A 25,096-nucleotide genomic window follows, 5' to 3' on the forward strand; every position below is an offset into this window, starting at 1 on the left:
GGGCCTGTTCAACCTGGAGGAGAGAAGGCTGAGAGGGGATCTGATCAGTGTATATAAGTACCTCAAGGGAGGCAGCAAGGAGGATGGTGCTGGTCTCTTTTCAGTGGTGGCCACCGACACAACTAGAGGTAATGGCCGCAAACTGGAGAACCAAAAGTTCCACAAGAACTTAAGGAAATTTTTTTTAACAGTGAAGGTGACAGAGCACTGGAACAGGTTGCCCAGAGAGGCTGTGGAGTCTCCTTCTCTGGAGATCTTCAAAACCCGCTTGGATGCAGTCCTGTGCCACGTGCTCTAGGTGACCCTGAGTGTGCAGGGGGGTTGGACTAGATGACCTCTAGAGGTCCCTTCCAACCTTAAGCATTCTGTGATTCTATGATATCTTTCGGTATCTCCTCGTTATTATGGACTCAGTCTTTGACTGCTTATCTTACCCCAAGCCCCGATGACATATATGTTGAGGCAATTTGAATAATACTGAACGCTTGGTCAAATCAGTTATCATAAAGCAGTTTCAACCTTGGATGTTTCAAAACTCAATTCTCTTGGTGCGTGAAAATAGGAGCCTAGCAGAAATTCCCAAATCCCCAATACATTGGCCAAAAGCCATCGGCAATTAGGGAGTAACGCACTTCCCATGTGCTCTGAGGCCCTGGCTCCCAAGAAGGGCTCAGCCAACTGATACAAGAGGCAGGGTCCCCATCACAGCCACCCGCCCAATGGAGCCCACCAGGAAGGAGCAGCAGCTCCTGCTGTGAGGGTGACGGGGCTTAGCCGTGTGACAGGGCTTAGCCATGTGCGCCACATGGCAGACGTCGCGCTGGGCCTTCCACATTGCAATTGCTGTTTCTTGTTCCCCCCCTTTTTTCTTGCATTTTTTAATGTATTTGGACAAGCATCTAACAATCAGGATGCACTTCCTAATCAAAAATTATATATATATATATATCATCCTAAATTTTATATATGTGTACAGCTGTACATATATATACACACATATATGCATACACACATGTGCACCTAGATGCACATATATGTATATATTCCTACACATATAGATATATGTATATATGCGTATATGTACATATATGTAGGTATTTGCATATATATACATATACATACACACATGTGCATATACCTATATACTGTGTGTGTATATATGTATATGCACATATATGTATATATTCATGTCTCTATATATGTGTATATGTGTGTGTATATGTATATGCGCACATATATGTATATTCATGTCTTTATATATGTGCATATGCGTGTATATGTGTATGTGCACACATATATGTATATATTTGTGCCTAGATACATAAATGTACATACATGTGTATATATGCGTACATATATGCACATACTCGTGTCTATACGTGTGCATGCAAGCAGATGGCAGGGAGGCGGCGGGAGGCGATGCCCCGGCCGCCATGGGCACGGGCCGCCGCGGCCTCGGGGGCGCTGCGGCGCCGGGCCCGCGCCCGCGGGCCGTTGCCATGGTTTCGCGGGTCACATGCGCGCCACGCTCCCCCGGCGCGGGGGGGAGGCGGCGGCGGGGGCGGGGAGGCTGCAGTCACGGACGGCGCCGCCGCCTCCTGCCGCCGCGGCGAGTGCGGGGCGACGCGGAGCGAGACGCTGCGGCCGCCGCCGCCCCGGCTGCCCCCGCCTCGTCCCCGGGCTGCGCCCCCCGCGCCGGCCGCGGCATGAGCATCTCCATCCCGGCGGGGCTCACGGAGCTGCTGCAGGGCTTCACGGTGGAGGTGCTGCGCAGCCAGCCCGCCGACCTGCTCGACTTCGCCCTCCAGTACTTCGGGCGCCTCAAGGAGGAGGCGGCGGCGGCGGCTGCCCGGGAGCGCGAGCGCGAGGCGAGCGGCCGCGCGGGCCACGAGCGCGCCCGCGGCGTCAACTTCGCGCAGGAGCCGGCGCGGAGCGACTCGGAGAGCGGCGAGGAGGAGGCGGCCGCCGCCTTCCCGGGTGAGCGAGGCGGGACGGGGGCGCCCGGGGCCCCGCGGTGCTTCCCGGCGGGTCCCAGCGCCGCGCGGAGCAGGTCCCTTGTGTGCGGGAAAGAGGGAAGGGCCCGCGAGGGCGGCCAGCGGCACCTGCAGCGTCGCGCCCGCGGTGGCCGCGCGGGGCCTGCTCCGGGGGCCGCTTCATGCCCATCGACCCTTTTACGGGGTTTATTGCGGGGTCGGGCGCGTGGGGCAAGTCCGCGGCAGGTCGAAGCATCTTCATCCTGAGAGTTTTCCTTGGGAGCGCTCGGGAACTGGAGCATCGTCGATCCCCGCACTGTCATGCCCAGGGCGGTTCTCCGTAGCAGAGCGTGCAGAGGTTGGCCACATGTGCATCCATGTAGCTGCTAGAATAACGTTTTGCATGCTAGGTGTTTCAGAGCTGGGAAAGTTTTCCAGGTGCTTTGTGTTAACGCTGGAATACGCTTGTCATTCCCATCGCGTGCTGCTCACAGCGGGAGCGGGGGGCGTGCGGGTAGCGAGGGTCTCAGCGCGGCCGTCCAGCGATCGCGGCCACCGATGCTCTCGGTGCCTCTCACCGCGGCCGCGGTGCTGGCTGCGAGCCTGGCGCGCACATTAAAATAGGGAAACCCCGTGTGTTTTGAAAGTTTAATTGTGTTATGACCCATAATTTGTTTCAACTGGAATATCAAAAAGCAACAAAATGGAAATATTGTTGAAACCACAGCGAAGGCATCTTAATGAGTACCTTATAGTAACCAATACGTTATCGTAACTGATTAGTGACTGTGTGCTTGTTGCTGCAGGAGTGTGTGTTTTACGCTGGGATTTTACATCTGCCCTGAGTATCTGCTCTGTTAAAGTAACGTGTAACAATGCAGCCGCTCAGCCTTTTGTTACTGACTGCAGGCATAAAGCCTGGTGCTCAAATCGTCGTTTAATGGGCTTAAATATCGGTTTAAGAGCATATTTCTCTTATGCTTTTCCTTTCTGCTTCGATAGGTAGCATTTCTTGAATGAAAGTTGGGAGAGGAACGATGTGTGCTTGTAGTTTTTTTTTTTTCATATATTTTTTCCCTTTTGTCTTTTGAGTAGTCAGTCTCCTTCTGTATAATGTCTGTCCTGTAGGTGAACTGCTTTCATGCAGCTGAAAAGAACAAATCACAAGAGTTTATAGGTAAAAGCAAATTAAAAAAAAAAAATGGCAAGGAGCTCAGACATGGCTGTAGTACCTTTTTTTGTTAAAACAATTCTTGAAATGTCATGTTGGCAGTATTTCCTAATTTGGAAATTCAAAGAGGTCCTTGTTGTTAGGAGCTTGTGGTAATTGCTGTTGTCTCCAGCTCCCTTTTTTTCCTTACATGTTTCTAAATACCCACAAATACTGCAGCTGAACACTCTGTCCATATTAGTTTTGTCCTTGAAATGTATTTTGTAAGATACATAAGCATTTTTCCATTTTAGAAATGATGAGTTGAGGCATAAGCTGTCTGTGCTAAGAAAATTACTGTATTCAGGATTAAGAGTCATATGTGAGCCAGGAATTAAATTATATTTGGGTCCTATTCTGTGTGCATTACATCGGTTGCAGAAATCCAGTGAAAGCTGAGCCCGTTACCTAGTGTGACTGGGAGCACTTTGGGGTTGTAATGCTGAATTGATACCTATCAGTGTTAATGTGACCTCCAAAGAAATGTTCTTCAAGTTCAGAGCATTTAGATTATCACCTTCTGAACACACTGCTCAATTTGGAAATGATTTTGAGATATCTTTTATGTATGTTGTCCTACACAGGTATGTGAGTTTTAATCAATCAACAGGAATAACTCCTGTTAATGCAGATAGGAATTACTTAAATTGAAAGGTGTTAGTTACACTTGCATACATAAAATTGAGCCAATATTTAGAAAAAAATCCTGTAATTAATTGAAAGTTTGAAATGCATGTTATACTATACTCACTCTCTCTGTTCAAATAATAAAATAGATCACTGCTCAAATAAAGCATTTGGGTTATAGCTTGCAGTATCAATAGTAAAGGCATGTGTTTTAGTTGCTTTATTCAGTCTGAATTGCTTTATGCATGCACTTCATGCATGTTTTGCAGTAATAGGTAAGCTGTGAAAAGGCAGGGATCAGGCAAAACTTTGTACACAACCACATTCAAGTGAACTTTTGGTGATAAATAGTGCTTCATCAGTTCTGTTAGCCTTACTTACTATTTTCTTCCAGAAAAAAAACAGAAAACATCAGATAATTTATAACCTTACTCCAGATCTGCTGTGCAGCAAAAACAGGTAGATAGAGAAGGGGGCAGTAAGAGCAGGAGTTTGTGTTGGTTGTAATAGGATGTTGTTAAATTGGGACCATATAGAAAGACATGGGAATTTCTTAAAAACATATAACTTCAAATTCAAAGCTGAGTAACGATGGGCAGTGGCTGAAAATACTAGTAATGTTTGCTTAGTGACCTCTAGGAATGAAGTTTTCACAGAATCCCAGAATGGTTAAGGCTGGAAGGGACCTCCAGAGATCATCTAGCCCAACCGCCCTGCTCCAGCAGGGACACCCAGAGCACGTGGCACAGGGTGGCATCCAGGCGGGTTTGGAAGATCTCCAGAGAAGGAGACTCCACAGCCTCTCTGTGCAGCCTGTTCCAGGGCTCTGTCACCCTCACAGGAAAGAAGTTCTTCCTCACATGGAGATGGAACTGCCGGTGTTTCAACTTGTACCCATTACCCCTTGCCCTGTCACTGGCCGCCACGGAGAAGAGTTTGGCCCCATTCTCCCTACATTCTCCCCTCAGCTATTTGTACATATTGATCAGATCCCCTCTCAGGTTTCTCTTCTCCAGGCTAAACAGGCCCAGCTCGCTTAGTCTTTCCTCATACAATAGATGCCCCAGGCCCTTAATCATCTTTGTGTCTCTGCGGTGGACCCTCTCTAGAAGCTCCACGTCCCTCTTGTCCTGGGGAGCCCAGAACTGCACCCAGTACTCCAGGTGCGGCCTCACCAGAGCTGAGCAGAGGGGCAGGATCCCCTCCCTCGACCTGCTGGCAACGCTCCTCCTGATGCAGCCAGGATCCCATTGGCCTTCTTGGCCATGAGGGCACATTGCTGCCTCATGGTTAACCTGTTGTCAACCAGGACTCCCAAATCCCTCTCCACGGAGCTGCTTTCCAACAGGTCAACCCCTAATCTGTGCTGGTGCCTGGGTTTGCTCCTCCCCAGGTGCAGGACTTGTCGTTGTTGAACCTCATAAGATTCCTCTCTGCCCAACTCTCCGTCCTGTCTAAGTCTCTCTGAATGGCAGCACAGCCCTCGGGAGTGTTGGTTTTAGTAAGTTCTATTCTCACCTGAAATGTAGAAGGGAGATAATTCATCACTTGGGTGGCTATAGGCAAAAAGGGAATTGGGACCAAGCTGGAGCAGCCATGATGAGGATTAGAGGAGGGAAGTCTGTGGGTACAGGTGAGTCCCACTGAGGAGATGTGGACATGGAGATGCACATCCAGATTGTTAGCTTAGTTTAATGCCGTTCTAACCCACTGGAAGTGAGATCTTCTAATGGGAAATGTTCAGTCATCATTACAGTGAAGAGCATGGTTTCATCTGCAATATGTGCATATATGTGTGACGAGAGCAAAGCATGCTCTGCTATAACCACTGAGATTTTAAAAATGTGACTGTGCTAAGAATTTAGTTGAAATAATAGCAGTCTCTTCCCCAGAGGGGCTGTGTCCCTGCTCAAGGCAAAGACCTGCATGAGGGAAGGCGTTGTTACTTGCTGTCGTTTGGTTAAGATGTGTGTGAACATTTGAGAGGAGCGGGAAAAAATTCTAAAGAAACAGGATCAGAAGAGAAGTAGGACTGTCTCCAAGCCATCTGAATGTATCTCCAGTCTCATCCTCCGAAGGAAGCAACTTGAACCCATCTTTGGCTAACTACTCAGCTCAGAGCCATACACATTTAGGAAGCATGCAAAGATATAAGGATACAATGGCATGAAATTGAAATGATTATGAGCTGTAAGTTATAAACAGTGTCAGTACTAAACAGCTAAACCCCACCACTCCGTTCCTTGGACGTATCATAAATTTGTAAGGAAAACCTTACTTCCTCAAGAATGTTTTAGGTGTTTTGTTTGTGTCCAGTTTCCCAAGGGAACCTTATGCTTCTTGTTCCCTGTGTTTGCTGCTGGTTATGCATTTACATGAATGAAAGACATTTAAAAAATATAATTAACAAAATAAACACATATCCTTGGATGCCTGTTTTCAGAATGTGCTCCTGAAGCTATAAGGAAAGACAACATCATATCTTAGTGTTTGTAACCTGCACAGGCTGGTTGCTATCCGCCAATTAATTAAGCTTAGCTTAATACATACATTTCTTATGCTTTATCCCTAAGCTGTTATGCAAAAGTATTGCCTTTTGCCCTCCACTGCTGTCAAGCAAAAACCATCAGCTTGAGGGAAACCCACCTTATATAGTCAAATCTCTGGAGACTCATTGGCCCTAGCTGATCCTGTAAATCTGGAGCATATGGTTTGGAAATGACACATCTAGGTCACAAGGTACAGATTAATCTAGGTACAGACTGTTGTCCCCGCTTCTGTTTTTCCAGCATCAAAGACGACCTCTGGATTGCAAAACATCGTTTGTTAGGACTTTGGTGAAACCGCAAGGTGGAAGGCAGGGCACAGGACAGGCGACAAAGGGATGGGTGGTGAGCAAAGGTGCAAGATGAGGGAGCAGGGGCAGGACCAAAATGAGGAGGAGATAAGGGAGAACATGCACGAGAGGGCATGAAAACCTCCCCTCTTATTTTCTGTTATCTAGCTATAGCCCTGCTCTCCTTAAAACCTCAAACTCGTGTCCTGAGTTTTCCACTGAAATTCTGGTTGCCATATATATGTATTTCCAAAAAGCATAAATGCAACCTTAAGCTAAAATTAGTGGTCAGTGTTTCCTATGAATGTAAACTTGGTTATTTGGTGCTGAGAGACCATTTTAATATTTTGGCATGCTCATTTGTTGTAGGGCCGTATCTGGAAGCTTGCAACATTTGAGTTTTAATGAACAAGCATTCTAAGAAAAGCGCCAACTCAGTTTGTCATGGAGGCTGTTTGCAGCCATTTTCTGTTTCAAAAGAGAACAGTAGTGGTCATAGGTGAATAGACATGTGGCTGGAGCTGCAATCTTCATATATAATTAAAATGTTTTTGGTGTTGATTGAAATGCAAAATGCTGAGGAGTGTGCAGTATAACACTTTGTGATTTTGATTATTAAGAACAAATGAAAGGGGTGTTTCACAAATTATTATTCACCAATAATATATTTACCAATATATTTCACCAATTATTATTGTAATGAGATGTTCTTAAAATCATGCCGTAGAAAAGCTATTCCTATTCTGTGTTAAGCTTTTGAGCTTCAAGTGAATATAATTTTGGGAAAAAAACCTATGTTTTAAAATGGTGAGTGACTTTAAAAAGGAAGGGGAAAGCTGTGAGGGGAAAAAAGACATTTGAAATAGCTCATCATCCTCTGCTGCTAGAATGAGTCTTGACATCCATGAATTGGAAGGAGAAAAAAGAGTGATCTCATTGTAAACAGTAGATACATTGGTCATAGAAACCTATTAATATTATCTGAAAATTTTCAGATTGTACAGTCTAAACATGTAAAGAGTTACTTCATGCTAGATAAACGTGTTTAAATAAATAGGTGTAGCAGGTAGTATTACCATAGAGAATAAATGTGGATATGATATTGATAATTTCTAAAGCAGATGCCTAGCTTTTGTTTTTCAATTTGAGACATTTGAAGATGACACGGTTCTAGTTACCTTGGTGTAAAAGTTTCACACCGACACCCTGTGCCCTTTCAGGAAAGCCCTCCCCGTTAGCCCTTCTACTTGCTGTTTAAGGGTGATAACCTGTTCGCTTCTGGAACTGAGCTGGAAATTCTCGTTGGGAATTTTGATCATGGCAAATAATTACAAACTTTTTTTTGCATTTTGAAATAGATTTTTGTTCCATAGATGAGTTTTCAGTCATAGTGCTAAACAATTTGTTGAACTAGATAAAGTTTATGTCTTTAAGTCTCCTCTGATAATCTGTTTTATTTTTTATTTTCCTATTTGACAGGTGTTGTTACACTTTTCTTTGAGGAAAGGCTTCATGTTGCTCGATTCTAAGAGCTGTGTTCCAAACTTTTTCTTGCATATGCAGATAAAAAGTAGTACAGGTACTCACACAGAATTTCTGCTTGGAGTCACTAGGTAGAGTAATACAGATTTCAATCCATATTACAAGTAACAGAAGACATATGGCTGTGGGACTACATCAAAAGTATGTTAATTAAATGCGCAGTGCATCATGCAGCATTTTAAATGGCTTAAATACAAGTGTGTTATCTGCAGTGAAAGAGGATGTCAAATGGCAAAGGTGTGTAAAGAGTGTAAGTGGTAGACACAAAGTGTCCACAGAGAGAACTGAGCTACAGCCATAAGACAATTTCTCATCCTTTTCTATATGAGACATTTCATTAGCACTGCAGCTAAGAAAAATAATATGCAGACCACAGATAGAATGAAGAAACAATACAGAAAGAAACAAGACAAAAGCAGAAAATTGAATTTAGTCAGCATGACCTTATTGTATTATGATGCTCTCTCTGATGGAAGATGAAGTGGTCAAAAGCATACTGTAACAACATTGTGTTTTTCACTTCTATGTTTCCTCTTAAATTGCTTTGCTTAATGATATTAATATTTAGAATAAATCCTCAGAGTTAGAATTTGAAGCTGAGAGCTTATAGACGTAAAAGCTGATGATGAGGCTAGTATTCCCGCACACATCGTTCCAGTTATTAGATTAAAATGCTTTTTTTTTTGCAAAGCTGGGCTAAGAAGGCCAATTAGTAAATATTAGGAAGACTTCCTTAATGGAGGGACTAGAAAATTGCTGTATGAAATAGATTCTGAAGAGAAAAGCAGTAACATGATCTTTCCTGCTCAGAGCTGTCCTAGACACAATCCTGATTCTATAAAGATCCTTTTAATGGCATCAACCCTTTCTGAATTGCTGCGATACAGATGTAAAGTGTATTTTCATAGACACTTATAGTCTTTCCATAGTATAACTTTTTACTGTTACATGTCTATTTTAATACATACCAGACAGGAAGAAAAGAATCCGTTGCCCAATACTGGAAACAAAACATTCCTTGAGAGCCTCAGCATGGACCATAAATAAAAGATGTACAGCATCGTCGCTGTTGGGATGGATGCAAGCTGGAACCTGGTATAAACATTCAGGCTTAGTAGCCTGAGTACGCAGGCTGGAAATAGAATCATAGAATCATAGAATCATAGAATGCTTAGGGTTGGAAGGGACCTCTAGAGATCATCTAGTCCAACCCCCCTGCATACGCAGGGACACCTAGAGCACGTGGCACAGGACTGCATCCAAGCGGGTTTTGAAGATCTCCAGAGAAGGAGACTCCACAACCTCTCTGGGCAGCCTGTTCCAGTGCTCTGTCACCCTCACTGTTAAGAAATTTTTCCTTAAGTTCCTATGGAATTTTTGGTGTTTCAGTTTCCGGCCATTTCCTCTAGTCCTATCAGTGGCCACCACTGAAAAGAGACCATCACCGTCCTCTGCACTCCCTCCCTTGAGGTACTTATAGACACTGATTAGATCCCCTCTCAGCCTTCTCTTCTCCAGGCTGAACAGGCCCAGCTCCCTCAGCCTCTCCTCATAGGGCAGATGTTCCAGGCCCCTGAAGCAGATTTCTGTAAATGTTAGTGTGAAACATAAGATCTCATTCACTGAGTTCCTAGTCCTTTGTGGCTGCTGCAGTTCATGGATGGACCTGAACTCGTGCTGTCGTGCATGCGAGTGTTGTCGGCCTCTCCTGCGCTGGCGCCACGGATCAGCACATGCTGGCCCTGCACTGGTCGTCCTGTTCCAGTTTCTTTCCCATTACTTTCATCACTGGCCCTTTTCTCTCTCAGATATTCTCTGCAGATGGGACACTTTTTCTCATTGATTCTTAATTCTGCAGTTATGCCAGCAAGGGCCTTTTTAATAGAGAATAACAACAAAAAACCCTGCTGCTTGTCACAGTTCCTTGAAATGGATATTGATCAGGAAATTAAGTATTGGTTTCTAAGGTTTTGTGTATGAATTACTACAAACTAGTAAATATATTTAAGCACTATACCCAGATTACCAATGCCTAGATGAAAATTTTGTTTAATGGAGAGCTGAGATTGTCTTGAGATTTCTTGTTCTCTTCCAAATTAACATTTGTGATACTCATCCTGGATGTATAGGCATATTTTAAATTTTTTCAAAGGCTTTAAACCTGACATTTTCTAGCAATTAATAAAGACTTCTGGTCTTAATAAAGACTGTGTTTTTTTGTCAGAAGATAGATAGGTTATGAAAAATATAAGTTCTCAATAATAGATATTATTAAAATTAGAGGGTTTTTTTTCCAATTATGTCTCATTTTTATTAAAACTGTGGATTTAGAGTCCAGGTACCTGTACAGATCTGCTTCTTCATATGTCTATTTAGTAACAGATCCAGAGGTCATTTTCTCTTTGGCTCTGGAGTTTTTGCTTTTTTGTTTGTTTGTTCGTTTGTTTTCTTTCATTTTTTTCTTTTTCTTTTTCTCCATTTTTTAATGCATAGAGTCTTCTCTTTCCAGACATTTAGTTCAATACCTCTGAGTAATGTTCAGACACTTTTCTCTAAAAGCCATATTTTAGCTGATGGTTTATCTGTCTTTATTGGTTTTTAATAGGCACTCATCATCATAAGAAACAAACTATTGCAGCCTTCACCGTTACGTTATTTAAGCATTTTTGAAGTTTTAAATGTAGAATTAACGGTCTTCCTTCCTTCCTGTTTCCTCAGCCTACAGGAAATAGTATTTAATTGCTAATGCATGTATAAAATATTGTTCGTGAAGTAGATAGATGGTTATTTATTCTTATATGGTGCACATTTCATATCTTGGGGAAAAATATCTGCAATATTTGCATGTCTCTCTTGCTAATCTGTAGATTTTGTCCTTCTCCTGGAATATAGCTGCTACTGGCAGTTGAGGTGGGTGTAGCAGAATTAGACTCATTTCCATTATCCATCTTGCAAAAAGAGCCTCCTTATTCTTCTGGTTTTACTTTCTTGGGAATACTTACAAAATGGAGCTCCAGTTTTAAGTGGACCCTTGCTAGCTCTATCTGGCAGATATTTGCACATGAATGTTATCAGCGTGGAATTATTTCAAATTATGGCCTCACAACATTAAAAATGGAAAAGTAGCAATTCCATGCTCTCTAATTCCATCCTCCAAATCATTGCATTCAGTACAGATGCAGACATTAGGATGTATAAGGAGATTCTTGACTTTTTTTTTTCCTGCCTGTAAGAAGAAGTTCTGGTTTGGTGAACTAAAATAAAATGGTATAAAAGTGTTACAAAAACTCTGTTCACAGAACAGCACCTGTTCACAAAAACTCTGTTCACAGAACAGTTGATCCACTTGAAGAAATGAAGGTGCTTTCCAGCTTGGGTAGGTTTTAGCCTTCCGTGATGTCGTGACAGGCTGCATAGATGAGGGGAGAGCAGTGGACGTTGTCTACCTTGACTTTGAGGTGGGGTCTGTAGTGCTAGCCGAGATGGAGGCCTCTAGCTAGTTGTGTCCTCGAGGGGTCAATACTGAGTGTATCTTGTTGAACATCTTCATCAGTGACCTGGATGAAGGGACAGAGAGCCCTGCTGACAACACAGAGCTGGGAGGAATGGCTGATACCCCAGGGGGCTGTGCTGCTGTTCAGAGGGACCCAACAGGCTGGAGAGATGGGCAGAGATGAACCTCATGAAGTCCAAAAAAGGGAAGTGCAGGGTCCTTTACCTGGGGAGGAAGAATCCCCTGCACCAGTACAGGCTGGGGCTGACCAGTAAAAAGAAGGACCTGGGGGTCCTGATGGGCAACAAGCTGAGCATGAGCCAGCCATGTTTGCTTGCAGCCGAGAAGGCCAAGGGTGTCCTGGGCCGCACGAGGCAGAGCGTTGCCAGCAGGTTGAGGGAGGGGATCCTGCCCCTCTGCTCAGCCCTGGTGAGGCCGGCCCTGGAGCCCTGTGTCCACTGCAGAGAGACACGGAGCTACTGCAGCGAGCCCAGCAAAGGTCTGCCAGGCTGGCTAAAGGACTAGAGCAGCTGTCCTGTGAGGAAGGACAGAGGGCTGGGCCTGTCCAGCCTTGGGAAGACTGAGGGGGAGTTTTATCAATGGGTGTAAGTATCTGGAGGGAGGTTGTAGGGAGGGGGGCTCTTCGGTGGTGCCCAGCGATAAGAGGCAATGGGCACAAACTGAAACACAGGCAGTTCCATGAGAACATGAGGACAAACCTCTTTACTGTGCGGGTACAGAGCACTGGCACAAGTTGCCCAGGGAGTTGTGGTGTCTCCCCTTCCTTAGATATATTCAAAAGGCACTTGGACAAGGTGCTCGGCAAGATGTTTTGGGTGTCCCTGTATGAGGAGGAACTTGGGACTAGATGGTCTCCGGAGGTCCCTTCCATCCTCAGCCATGCTGTGATTCTGTGATTCTGTCTCAGTCTGAGCCTCTGAGAGGAGAATGGTTTCTGTGCAAGCCTGTAGTGATTTATCCTCCTCTCTGACTGCATTTTGGGGAGTTGCGGGAATGTGGCAGAACCTCCAGAGGGAAGCTCTTTAATGTGCTCTTCCGTAAATGTTGCTAAAAAGGCCTGACTTTCATTCTGCAGCCAGAATTGGATGCGTTTGATCCACTCCCACTGAAGAGAGGATTTTCCTAGGGGATTATATGGCGCATAAGTGTAAAGCAGTGAGATGCAACCTACTTCTTTGATCTCAACTATCTCTTTTGCTAAAGGATCCTTTGTGTGCAATAGATAGGAAAAATGGCAATAAAAGACAGAGAGTTTTTCTGCATTTGCATTTTACCTGTTTATTCTTTTTTTAACCTTTTGTTGCTGTTATAATTATATTAAGTGTTTTGTTGTGAGTTTCTTTTGCTTCTTGCAACATGCAAAATTAAGCAGATGGCTCAAGCTCCAGAGTAAAGAGCGGGCCAAGCAGTGGGTAACATTTGTTTCCCCTGCTTTGAAGTAAAGGCTTGTTTGCAATCCTGCTTGACGGTGATGGAAGGTAAATCACAGAAATGTGTGCTATCACGCTTGTCAGTCGCAAGGAGACAGGGAGAGATTTAGAGCTCTGGCATGGTGCTGTTTTTATGGCTGTTACGCAGGATGACAGAAGACTGTGTGGGATTAAGCTGAAGTGAGATGCAGGTACCTGCCTTTCAGGAGGGGTGAGTTCTCCTGGATCCAGCTCGCTGAAGTGGTCATCGTGTCAGCACATGCCTCATTGAGTGCTTTTGGGGACATACTTTCCTCCTGAGGAAAAATATTTCCAAGTCTGGATAACTCTGCCACCATGGGGTCTGAATCGTTGACAATCAAAGAATGCGGACAAGCTGCAGAGAGAGCGGTCATTTTCCTTATCCTACAGATGAAGGAACCATAAGAGCTTCTGCCTAATAACACAGAGCAAGTAGGTGTGGGTGGCCTGGGGTGGCTCTGTGGGGAGGTGACGCTGGGCGGCTGCGGGGATGGACGGAGCTGTCCAGGCACCCAGTGCTAGAGGCCCCGCAACCCGCCGGCCACGGGGTTGTTGTTCAGCATGAATCGTTATTCAGGAGTGCAGGAGAAATGAGTACGTTGTGACCTGATGCCATAAGCACATGTGCCAGGAAGCTGCTTGCTTGAAATGAGGTGGATCTTACTGACACCTCTTAGTAGCAACAGAAAGTGCAGGAGCCCTTATTAATTGCTCTTGTCTAGCAAGGGTTGTTGCATGTGCAAAATGAAATGACTCATGCTTGTTTCCAGTGTTTAAATGGTCGGTGCCGAAGCTAATTTAAAACTGACAGGTCAGTCTCTATGGAAGCACAGTCTTCCTTGTAAAAATCCAGGAGGGAAACATAATTGCTCTCGCTTACGCTGGTGTTGTTGTAACTGACTCCAAAAGTGAGATGAGCTCTGCTTACTGCTGAGTAAAAGTATTTCTTTGAGGTTTTTTTGTTCTTGTTGTTGCTTTTCTTTCTTTTGGAAGAGATACACAGGTCAGAATACGAACACATGTGCTGTTTTAGATATGTAAAGGCAGAGCCAAGAAGATTTACGCACTCATTCCGGACACTCCACTTTATATTTACTTCTGGCTACAAACTGACATTGTTTAACTCGTGTCCTGTGCTCCAAGACAAAACAGTTTATAGAGCTGGAGGATTAACCTTTTTTTTTTCTTTTTTAGGTGAAGGGAAGAATTTAGTTTTAGTCTCAATGTTAGAATTTTTTTTGGATTACATTTTAGATAGTGCAGTTTGTTTTTGCTTTAACATGAGGCTCATCCTTTTCTTGCACAAGTTGTACATTATAGATTTCAGAATTAAAATGTTTTCTAAAGAGAACTTCACAGTCTAATTCATGTTTGATGCTGGTTTCTGTGTTTATATGCTGAGCACTTGAATACATGTGACTAATCACCCTTTAGGGAGGGGAAAGAAAGAAGGTGGAAGTTGTGTTGTAGTCTGTAACTGCAAAGTCATGCAAATTCCAGTTAAACTGGGAGTTGGAACTCACCAGTGGGGATGAAACTATCGCTTTTTTACAATTTAATGGAAAGAAAATGAAGTTAATCATAGTTCTTGGTTAAAGGAATCATTTTGATGAACATTAGTTTTGGTTTTTAAAATAAGATATATGCTGTATTGTATTCTAATGGTCAGATCCTGAAAGCTTTGTGCAAGTGGCTCAATTTATAAGTAACCTCTTGCTTAAGTAGCAAAAAGCGAGAATTTGGAAACAAATTAAAAAGAGCTGTTAATGCTAGGATTTAAAGGTTTTTTTTGTTTTGGTTTGGTTTTGCTTTGTTTTTTGTTTGCTTGTTTTTGTCTGGTGCATGGATGTTTCTGGCCAATTGTAGAAAATAATGGATTTCTCTCTCACTGAACTATGTGAGAGAGCCTGAATAATCATCTAGGCTTTTGGTAAATGGGGAGCCTATATGGCAATAAAATAGCAAACTTTTCAAATAAAAAAACTGCCATCTATTCTGTTCCCTTTACCTTTCCTAAAGTCTGTTTTTCTACTAGCTTTTCTCAAAAACAAATTTCAAGTAGTACAGCTGAGCAACTTAAAACTCCTAAAAGGAATTAAAACCAAGAAGCCAAATGCCTGGCGTACAGAGGTTCTCTATTAACATTTTGAGACTAGCTTTTGTGAATTTTGCCGATGTCTTGTACAGCCTATATAAGACATAAGACATATATGTAAGACTATAAATCTCATTGGCCCCACTCCAGATGTGATCTCCCCAGTGCTGAGCAAAGGGCAGGGATCATCTCCCCTCACCCTGGGAATGCTCTGCCTAGGGCAGCCAGGAGCTGATGGTCTTCTCTGCATGAGGGGCCTGCTGGCTCATCGTCCGCTTGTCCACCAGGACCTCCAGGGCGTTCCCTTCCAGGAACCTAACATGGACAGGGAGAACATAAAGGTAATACTTACCCTAAGTTGATGAGGTTGAATACCCTTCAATTTCAGAAACTTTCAGTAGTAGTGTACTTTTGTTTTATTTGTTGCACAAACAAGAAAGAAACGTTGGAAGTGGTCAAATAAATTAGAATCTTTTTGATTTTTTTTATTTTTAATCTTCTGAGGGTGTAATGTAAAACATGTTTATAAACACGTAAGTAGAAACAGAAACTTTAGTCTGCCTTCGCTGAGGACACTTGAATTTGCGGAGCAGCAGGTTGGAGCCAGGCTTCCCGTTTACTCCCTGGCGCGCTCGCTCTTGCTGCCTTGTCCTCAGGGGATGAGTCTGCAGAGCTTGCTCTCAATTCACAATTCACGGCTCTGGCGGTTGGGGCGGTTGTTTGTAATGTGTGTTGCTAGTCTGACCTGTAACCAGTCAGGCGAACTCGTTACCTAGTTTTTGTCTCTCCTTTTCTGAGGCAGGTTCTTGACCTTTTCTGTTCACGTACTCTAAAAAGTAAAGGTTGTTCAGAGGCAGTGGAGCTTGGGGGATGCTGTACAGAAAAGCAGGACTGAATAAAGAGTTTCTTCCACATTCTCTAAGCAGAGAGTTGTTTTTCTCTGTAATGTTCTGTATCAGAGCAAGACTGCAGATCTTCAGCCATACCCCTTGGTCTGCCTTTAGTCTGTCCCTGCCTACTTCCCTCTTCAGGATCTTGTACTGCCTGTCCAGGTAAGTAGCTAAATAGAAAATATGACACAGTACGTGTCAGACTTTATGGACAGACCTGGAGGAAAGGGATGCTGGGGTCATGGACCACACAGCTTCATTACTTTTTTTTTTTTTTTTTTTTGGCATTCTTTCCAGCACTGAGGTCATTACCAAATGTGATTTTGCTAGAGAATCCAGCCTGAAAGCACAGGAGGTTATTTTTTAAAAGCCTCCTGGTGGAAGACCATTTGTTCTATGCCAACAGTTATTTCATCGTCTGGTGACTAATCAGCCCGTGGCTGGCTGCAGAGCTCTGTTATCAAGTCATGGAAAGTTGGCCCTTCACTGGAATCTCACAGATAGTTACAAAAGGAAATCAAGACAACGTTCTCAAGCTTTGCTAGCCAGGAACAGATTGAAATGTGGCTGAACGTGACTGTGATGCTGCAGTTTACTTAAAACAGATGCAACTTTTCAAATGCTGCCCAAACCTTTGAGCAAAATGGAGTAGTACCAAAAAAATCCGTCACTGCCTCGAAGTTTCTATTAGAAATGTCTAAAAGTGATTCATAGGTAAGGTACCCTTAAGAAATAGCAGGATTTACAGTTTTAGATTATCTCATAGAATATTTTAATGCTACTGCAGTGGAAGAAGAAAACAAATGACAGTAGATAGTTCAGCCTCTACTGTAATCCCTGTTTCCCCCTAACACAACAAAATGTCCTGAAATAAATTGGTATCTGCAGCTTCCCTGTGGCTGTTCCCCATCTCTTCCTAGCACAGAATAGAAGAGGTTTCCTCTTCACCAGTCTGTAAGGTCTGTTCATGCCAAGGGATCTCTTTGACCTCTGTATTTTCCTGAAGAACAAGCTTTCTACAGGTCCATAATCATCCTCCATAATCAAGGCTCAGCTACTGACTTAAAGGATAGCTTGAGAATAAGGACTAGGTTTACAAAGGGACTCAAGCCACAATGTTTAGTATCACTTATGACCAAATTCTACGTACTGAGCAAAGAAGTCTCCACACCAGGTTAGGCAGCTGAGCTCTTCAAACATCCTTGTACTGGTCTGTGTGTTCTGAGCAATGATCCTGGTGTATATTCAAAATGGGGAGATAGCCATTCAAGGAAGAACTTCAGGAGGAGAACAGTGATGATCATGGAAATGAGACTCATGTTGTGCTGTATGTTTATGTGGTTCTGTAAATGGCTGACATACACCAGTGGGTGCAAGAAGAGGTCCCCTGGTCCCCTGGAAATTGCTCATCTCTGATATCTACCGTTCTTTAGAAGCCCAGTTCAGAGGAAAATGACACCCAGCTGCCCAGTGTGGAGGGTGCCATTTATAGGATCCTCAGCACATACACCTCGGGGTAGCAGACACAGGGTGACTCTTCCCTGCTCCTTCTCTTGCTTCCTAAAGCCATTCACGGTGAATGCGAACCATGGACAGGTCTCCTGAGTTAATGCCTGGTTGGTGATTTCATGGATGCGGACAGTGGCTTGACCGGCTGAAGGGGAGGCAGATGTTCTTGTTACTAAGCGAGTGCAGCCACCGGCATCAGCTCTGCTTCCTTCGCTGCCTCTGAGGGCTGGAAAGGCCAGACCATGAAGGATGCTTGGGCTGAGGGCGTCAGCACGGGCCCTGGCAGCTGCTTGCTGTAACCTGACGTTGCACAAACACGCAGTGTGAGCAGGAAGACTCTTCCTTCCCGCCGACCCTGTGTTGCTTATTTTCAGTTGCTGCTTCCTCTCCCTTTTCCTTCTTTTCAACCTTTGGCTCAGCCTTTTAAGTCTCAAGACAATAGTTTTTGGTAGCTCAGGGTTTTTTGTTGCTAGTGTTAGATGCTAATTAATCCATCTCTCTTCTGCAACAGTCTCGGTGCAGTTCTCTTATTGATATTTGTTACTCTTATAACTTTTTATTCTTTTTAACAATAACTATGCTCACTAAAACTGCACCTCTTAGTCTTTCTCTAAAACCAAACAGGAAGATGTGCTTTACCTCATGCTCTGAAAACTAACAAAAATGTCTATTTTAGTTCTTACCATTTGAGAACAAATATCATGAGTGCAAGAGATGCTCTCCTTAAGCATGTAAAGAGCTTAAAATATGCAAACTTTAAAATACCTATCAAGTAAAAAAATCTTAACTTTCACATGCAAATGAAAAAACAAATAGTGCAGATTGAAAGTCATACACATTAATATATTTTTTTTCATCAAGGAACTTTGTAGTTTGGGTTTCTGCCCAGGTAGTCTTAGCAAGTGGGAAGAGATGTTCTATAATCCTAACTTCAGAAATTTTTAATAGTGCTTGCCTATGTAGGATGTGTTGTAATAACCTAATGGCAAAGTGACAAAAACATGAATAACGGTAGGGAAGCCTGATCTTAAAAAGTTTGAGAGTTTGGATTAAACCCAGGTAGCGTGACTCTGTATGGGGAGAGAAGCGGTTATGTTTTGCAGTTGCAAAATTGTGTAAAATAGATGAGATAATTACAAACTCCACACAAAGGTGTACTCCCTCAGAGAAGAATACTGACAGCCATGACATCTTCCCCAACCCACCACCATCAACCACATTACGTCTTTATTCCTGTGTAATAAAGATAACTTTCAGTTGCCGTCAAGAGATTAAAAAATGTAGGCCAAAATTTTGCAGAAATGAGAGCCTACATAAAATTTTGCAAAAATAAGACACACTTGTGTAAGGGAAAGGTTTAGACATTCAAGAGGTTGGGAGAACAGGTCACTTCTGCAAAACCTTGGTCTGCTTTGCCATTTGACTGGAATTCTGGTTCAAGGGCAGGTGCAGATTGCTCTCTGTCTCCTGGGATGTTGATCCTGAAGCCTAATGACATATAAAATGTCAGTTTGATAGTTTTACAGATGAGTGGTTCTGTTCAACTGTTCTGGGATGGATGGTAGAGCTTTAGCAGAATGACCAATTTTTCTCTCATTCTGATTGGGAACATGCATACATTAGTAAATACGCCTCAGGCAGCAAAATTAGAAAGCAGAAAAGAACATGAAATTGAATCTAAACGCCTACGCTGCAGTGTTAGAAAGCAAATAACCATAATATTCTTAAAATAGCTTATGAAATTTCAAGTGGAAAGGAGCCATTTACAGATGATAAAAAGATAAAAACATTACAGACATTTCATATCAGATGGTTTTTAGTAGTGGCTGTAAACTGTGCTATGGCTGTAGCAGAAGATGCTTTCAAGTTTGTAATAAATGGCTTCGAGAGCAAAGGGGGATGTTGCTGCATGTACTGTGGGGTGTGAGAGCCATGTTAAAAATGAACTTAAAAAAACCCTCAGAAGTCTCTGATGGGTAGAAATAAACAGTTTGGCAAATTATAGGAAGAAAGAGTAAAAGCAAAAAGGGGCCTATAGATCATGATCAACCTAACACAGCCCTTCAGGTCTTAGTTTTTTTCTTTATAGGAAAGCCTGGGTCTTCATAGCCCAGAGCATGTCCTGGGAAGATTGACATTCTTCATATATTTATTCTATTGGTATTTTTAATGTTCAGTTTCATACTGCTTTTTTTGCTTTCTAATTATTTTGTCCCTGATGGACATAATCTTATCATCTGCTCATCATTAATTTTCATCGCCTATAGTGAGTAACCTGAGGTTGAGGGCAGCAGCTACTCCAGAGCTTTCCCCAAACACAGATTTTCAGCTTTATCAAACAAGATCTCATGCAAATTGATTTGTTGCAGCCACTGGTATAATTGAAAATTAGAAATATTGCTATGAATGATATATTTTTTTTTCTTCTCTAGATGACTGATTATTTTTAATGAGATAATGACAAAATGTGCTGGTCACAAGCAGTAGTGGCAATGAATTTGTGTAGGAAAACATGCTATGTTTAGCATGTGATGCTATAGAGTGGAATGCATATTTCAGATAAGAAGCATTCAATATAGGAACATATGCACTTAATCTACTTTCAGCTTATTGTGTTTTGTTAGAATATTAAAAAGTGGTAGGATTGCCCTTAAAAATAATTTTAGAAAAGTCAAAATCTGATCTGCTTGAGTGGGAAAAGTAAATATGCTCTAACCCTGAGTAAGATCAGACAGGCAACTCATGTTTTTATTTTCAGCTATAGTAATTATGCAGAGCATCAATTATTCATAATAGCTGAAATTTCTTAACCGATACTTTGCCTCTCTTTCTAGATATGTGTTATGACAAGGTAAATAACCAGCCAACTTCTAGTGTTCTACGTATATGTCAAAATATGACCATGAAAGTGTGCTACTCAGGAACAGCATTTAAAAAATAAATATATTTTAAACCAATGCAATAACCTGGAAATAGTGCAAGAAATGAAAACCTGAGAAAATCTATTAGTCACTGCTTATTTGATGTTTTCAGTTGCTTCAGTTGCAAAAATGCTGTTTTCCTGATAGTGACGAGTTTAAATCTGTAGATAAAAAGAGTTTTCACCTTCAGCAAAACAAAAACTGAGGTATTTGTCTTCATATTTGTCCACATGTTTCTATTCATGTTCTTGCATGATGACTTGCTAATAATCAACTAATTTGTCAAAACCTTCCCTGGATATATATTTATATTCATAATACAAATATATTCATTTTCTCTATATATTCATTATATAAAAATTATATTATACAATAATATAATTATATATATATAATTTTATATATAAGTATATAGTATATATATATAAGTATATATATATGTGTATATATATATATAAAATTATATATATAAGTATATATATATATAATTATATGCATATAAATTATATTGATATTTATCTTTTTTGACCTGAGTCAGTAGTCATGGTGGGTTTTTTTTCTTATATGTGCCCAGAGCTATACCATAAGGAGCATAAGGCAATTATTCAGCATAGTTTTCTAAATATTGGAGCTGTGAGGCTTTCCTCACTTTCTTGAGAAACTCTTCTACAACAAAACAGAACTCATGTTCCAGGCTGAAAATGTCAAGAAGTTAAGTAATCTGTAAAGCCCATTACAATCTTAAAATTCAGTTTGGACTAATTGCATTTTAGTTCTATGAAGAAAACTGTCAGGGCTGCCTCTTCTAAATTTGCTTTTGTTTGTTGCATATTTTTTTAAAAATGAGATAATAGGATATTCTGGTTTCTGTATATTTTTATTTTTCTACAGATGCGTTGATGTCTTCAGAAATGGGAATAATTATGGGTATATTATGTCGTGGTACAGATGGTTTTAAAATCTGTAGATGTAATTTGAACAAACAACAAAAAAGCCGTTATCTTAGGGCATCCCATGTAATATATTGACTTCCCCATACCAGCCTCTTCGCTTGTAGGAGCCCAAATGATTTCCTCTCCCCTCTTCTCTCAGTAGCCTAGAAATAGCCTAGAAATAGGCAGGTGGCCATTCCTGAAGTTCTTCCAGCTCTAATAAATTTCTCGGTGAAAGGGACATCCACATTCTCCAAATGTACTGCCTTTTCTGCAGTTTTGTTTTATGTAAATGGCTTGATTTTATCCCCTCCCTAGGTCTGTGTTCTAGTAATACCTCCATGGGATTCTAGAGCACCTAAGTGAGGAATGGCCACATGCCTTGACTGCACGTCAAGGCTGCAAATAGGCTCTTACTTACCCAGGGGGGAATCCTTGGCTGTGGCTGCCCGCGCCGTTGTGGCTGCCCCGGGGCTGTCTGTGCTGCTGCGTTGGCTGAGCAGCTCTGTGGAGCCTACTCCAGTCCTGGGAGGGGCAGGAGCCTGTGGTGGCGGCTTGCACCACCTTGCCAGAGATTCTGGGTGCTCCTGTTAGTGTCAATGTGCATTAAATTTAGTGTCTTACAAAATCATAGAATCATTATGGTTGGAAAAGACCTTCAAGATCATCTGTTCCAATTGTAAACACATCACCACCATGCCTGCCCTGAGTGCCTGTCCACCTCTGTCCGTATTGCAGATGACACCAAACTGGGAGGAGTGGCCGACACTCCCGAGGGCTGTGCTGCCATTCAGAGAGACCTAGACAGGATGGAGAGTTGGGCAGAGAGGAACCTTATGAGGTTCAATAAGGACAAGTGCAGGGTCCTGCACCTGGGGAGGAGTAAACCCAGGCACCAGCACAGATTAGGGGTTGACCTACTGGAAAGCAGCTCTGCAGAGGGCAATTTGGGAGTCCTGGTTGACAACAAGTTAACCATGAGTCAGGAATGTGCCCTTGTGGCTAAGAAGGCCAGTGGGATCCTGGCTGCATCAGGAGGAGCGTTGCCAGCAGGTCGAGGGAGGAGATCCTGCCCCTCTCCTCAGCTCTGGTGAGGCCACACCGGGAGTACTAGGTGCAGTTCTGGGCCCTCCAGGACAAGAGGGATGTGTTGCTTCTAGAGAGGGCCCAGCACAGAGCCACGAAGATGATTAAGGGACTGGAGCATCTATTGTATGAGGAAAGACTGAGTGAGCTGGGCCTGTTTAGCATGGAGAAGAGAAGATTGAGAGGAGATTTATTTAACATGTTCAAGTACCTGAGGGGTGATTGTAGGGAGGATGGGGCCAAACTCTTCTCCATGGCAGCCAGTGACAGGACAAGGGGTAATGGGTACAAGTTGAAACACAGGCAGTTCCATCTCCTTGTGAGGAAGAACTTCTTTCCTGTGAGGATGACAGAGCCCTGGAACAGGCTGCGCAGACAGGCTGTGGAGTCTCCTTCTCTGGAGATCTTCCAAACCCGCCTGGATGCCACCCTGTGCCACGTGCTCTGGGTGTCCCTGCTGGAGCAGGGGGGTTGGACTAGATGATCTCTAGAGGTGCCTTCCAACCTCAACCATTCTGGGATTCTGTGATTCTGTCCTGGCAATGCTCTGCCATGATCATTCCTCCTGGAATAACCCTAAAATTGTGATGGAGAGAAATGAGGGCAGACCCTGAGAGGTGTCCTTGGGTGATGCAATACCCTGAGTCATGCTCTCCCATATTAGTCTTCTCTTTATTATTGCTATTATCATTCTTGTGCAGGATGTCCCACACTGTCACTCTGGTTAACGGAGAGTTTAGCACATTTGCTTCACTTTGAGGTTAATAATTGAAGTGTGCGTTTTAGAAAGGTATCCAGTCTGCATTCAGATGTGATTTTTCTCTTGTTCTTATTAGTTCATTCTAACTAATAATCTGCGTAGGAAAGGGGATCAGCCCCTATTCATTTGCACAGTTTGGGAATGAGCTTTGCAGTGAGTATAACCCAGCACCTTCCTGAAGGCTGCTGGGTCTCTATTGTGTGGCAGAGCTCGGAACTGAGATGCTGGAGTCTGTGGTGCAAGGAAGGAGGGTTACATAGGTGCTGTCACGAGGAAACATGGGTGAAACAAGAATAGCCCCTTTGAAGCCATTACAGTTTGGTTAATAAAACATTGTGGGGCATGTTGAGAAACAGCTTCTTAACCTCATGCTGAAATTTGAGCTACGAGCCACTGACCTCAGTGCTGTCCTTGGGAGTTTTAGCACTGTTTTGCCTTCAATATGATAGCAAAAAATGTCAGATTTAGCTCTGACTTTGTTTCATAACTTCACTGTGGGTATCTGTGCCTTCCACCCAAGGATTATGCACTGACGTGCAGGAACTATTTTTGTCTGTAGCTACCTTTTAAGACTTATTAGCAGCATTCTTGTTCTCTATGGGTTATCAGCTGTCAAATTTGAGGTCTTTAGAAAAATAGTGACTGAGCTTAATTTTCTTTTTTTTTCTCTCTCTCTCTTTTTTTTTTTTAGGAGGGGTAGTCTGTTGCGCTCTGAAGATACTACAGGGGCTAATCGAAACTGTTCTTCTAATTTTTATTAATCTAGAGATTTTTTCACTGATCTGCCGACCCTGCTCACTGAGAGCAGGCTTTTGGTGTTGGGTGTTTTGCTGTGAACCAGCAAACGCTCCTAGGAGCGTTGGAGGGGCCCCAGGAGGCTCCTGCCGGGCTGCTGCGGCTGCCCTGGCTGGCAGACCACGGAGGCAGAGCTGGCACGGCTGCCCCTAAGTCTGGTCTCTGCAACAGAGTTAATTTATTATTCCAGGTAGTGGCACTAGTGTCTCCGACAGCCTTGAAAACTAGCCTGACTTTGAGCACTTAAACTGAGAGTCTGCAAAAAGGCTCAGTGCTATTAGAGCAAGTTAACAGGATAAAGAGCTCCCAGGTAAAGAAATACCTTTTTTACCCTTACCACCCTAGCCTCGTTGTTCTATGAACAATCCCATTGATCCCCTATTCTACTTTTTTCACTTTCAAAATGATATCACTTTTATTTTCTGTTTTGCAGGGGTGTGGTGGTGACTGGTTAATGTACATGGGAATTGCATAAGTGAAAAAATACCCAGAAAGGAAGAGAGCACTAGTTAGCTGTCTGACAGTTGTCACTGAAGGAAACATTTTATCTTCAGTGAGTGCTTCGTGTAATTCGCTGCTGTTTTTAAAGAGTGGATTCTTAGTGACATTATAACATTTTCATCTGCTTTTATCATTTATGTAGTGCTACTTACTTCTGTTTACTTGCTTGATTCTGTTTCACCAAAATACTTCAGAACATTTTGTAGTCTCATACAATTGTCTAAACAGGGATTTGCAAACACGAGCAAACAGAAATTTCAGCTACCAGCAGGTAATGTCTTAGGCAATGTATTTCTTTTTAGCCCGAATAAGACAACAGCAGGAATGTGTCATATAAAAATGTCTAACTCCCTTAATTTCAAATTACAAACTTTATCAGGATATTGACACCTGGGGGGTTCTGCTTTTTGCTTGTTTCTTTTGCCTTTTTTCATTTTCCCCTATGACAGTTTTC

At 42.8% G+C, this 25,096-nt stretch overlaps 1 protein-coding gene across 1 annotated transcript in view; it reads left to right on the top strand.

The window, feature by feature from the left end:
- Positions 1-1,674: 1,674 nt before the first annotated feature.
- Positions 1,675-25,096, top strand: part of PRKAR2B (protein kinase cAMP-dependent type II regulatory subunit beta) — a 77,226-nt gene continuing 53,804 nt past the window's right edge. Inside the window, exon 1 of the mRNA XM_088533226.1 lies at positions 1,675-1,977. Coding sequence (XP_088389352.1) covers positions 1,707-1,977 — 271 coding nt within the window. The 5' untranslated portion in view covers positions 1,675-1,706. The remainder of the gene's footprint in view (positions 1,978-25,096) is intronic.

Source organism: Tinamus guttatus, unplaced genomic scaffold (genome assembly GCF_059628265.1).
Source record: "Tinamus guttatus ecotype Peru unplaced genomic scaffold, ASM5962826v1 Tinamus_guttatus_pri_ptg000489l, whole genome shotgun sequence".
NCBI classification, from domain to species: Eukaryota; Metazoa; Chordata; class Aves; order Tinamiformes; family Tinamidae; genus Tinamus; species Tinamus guttatus.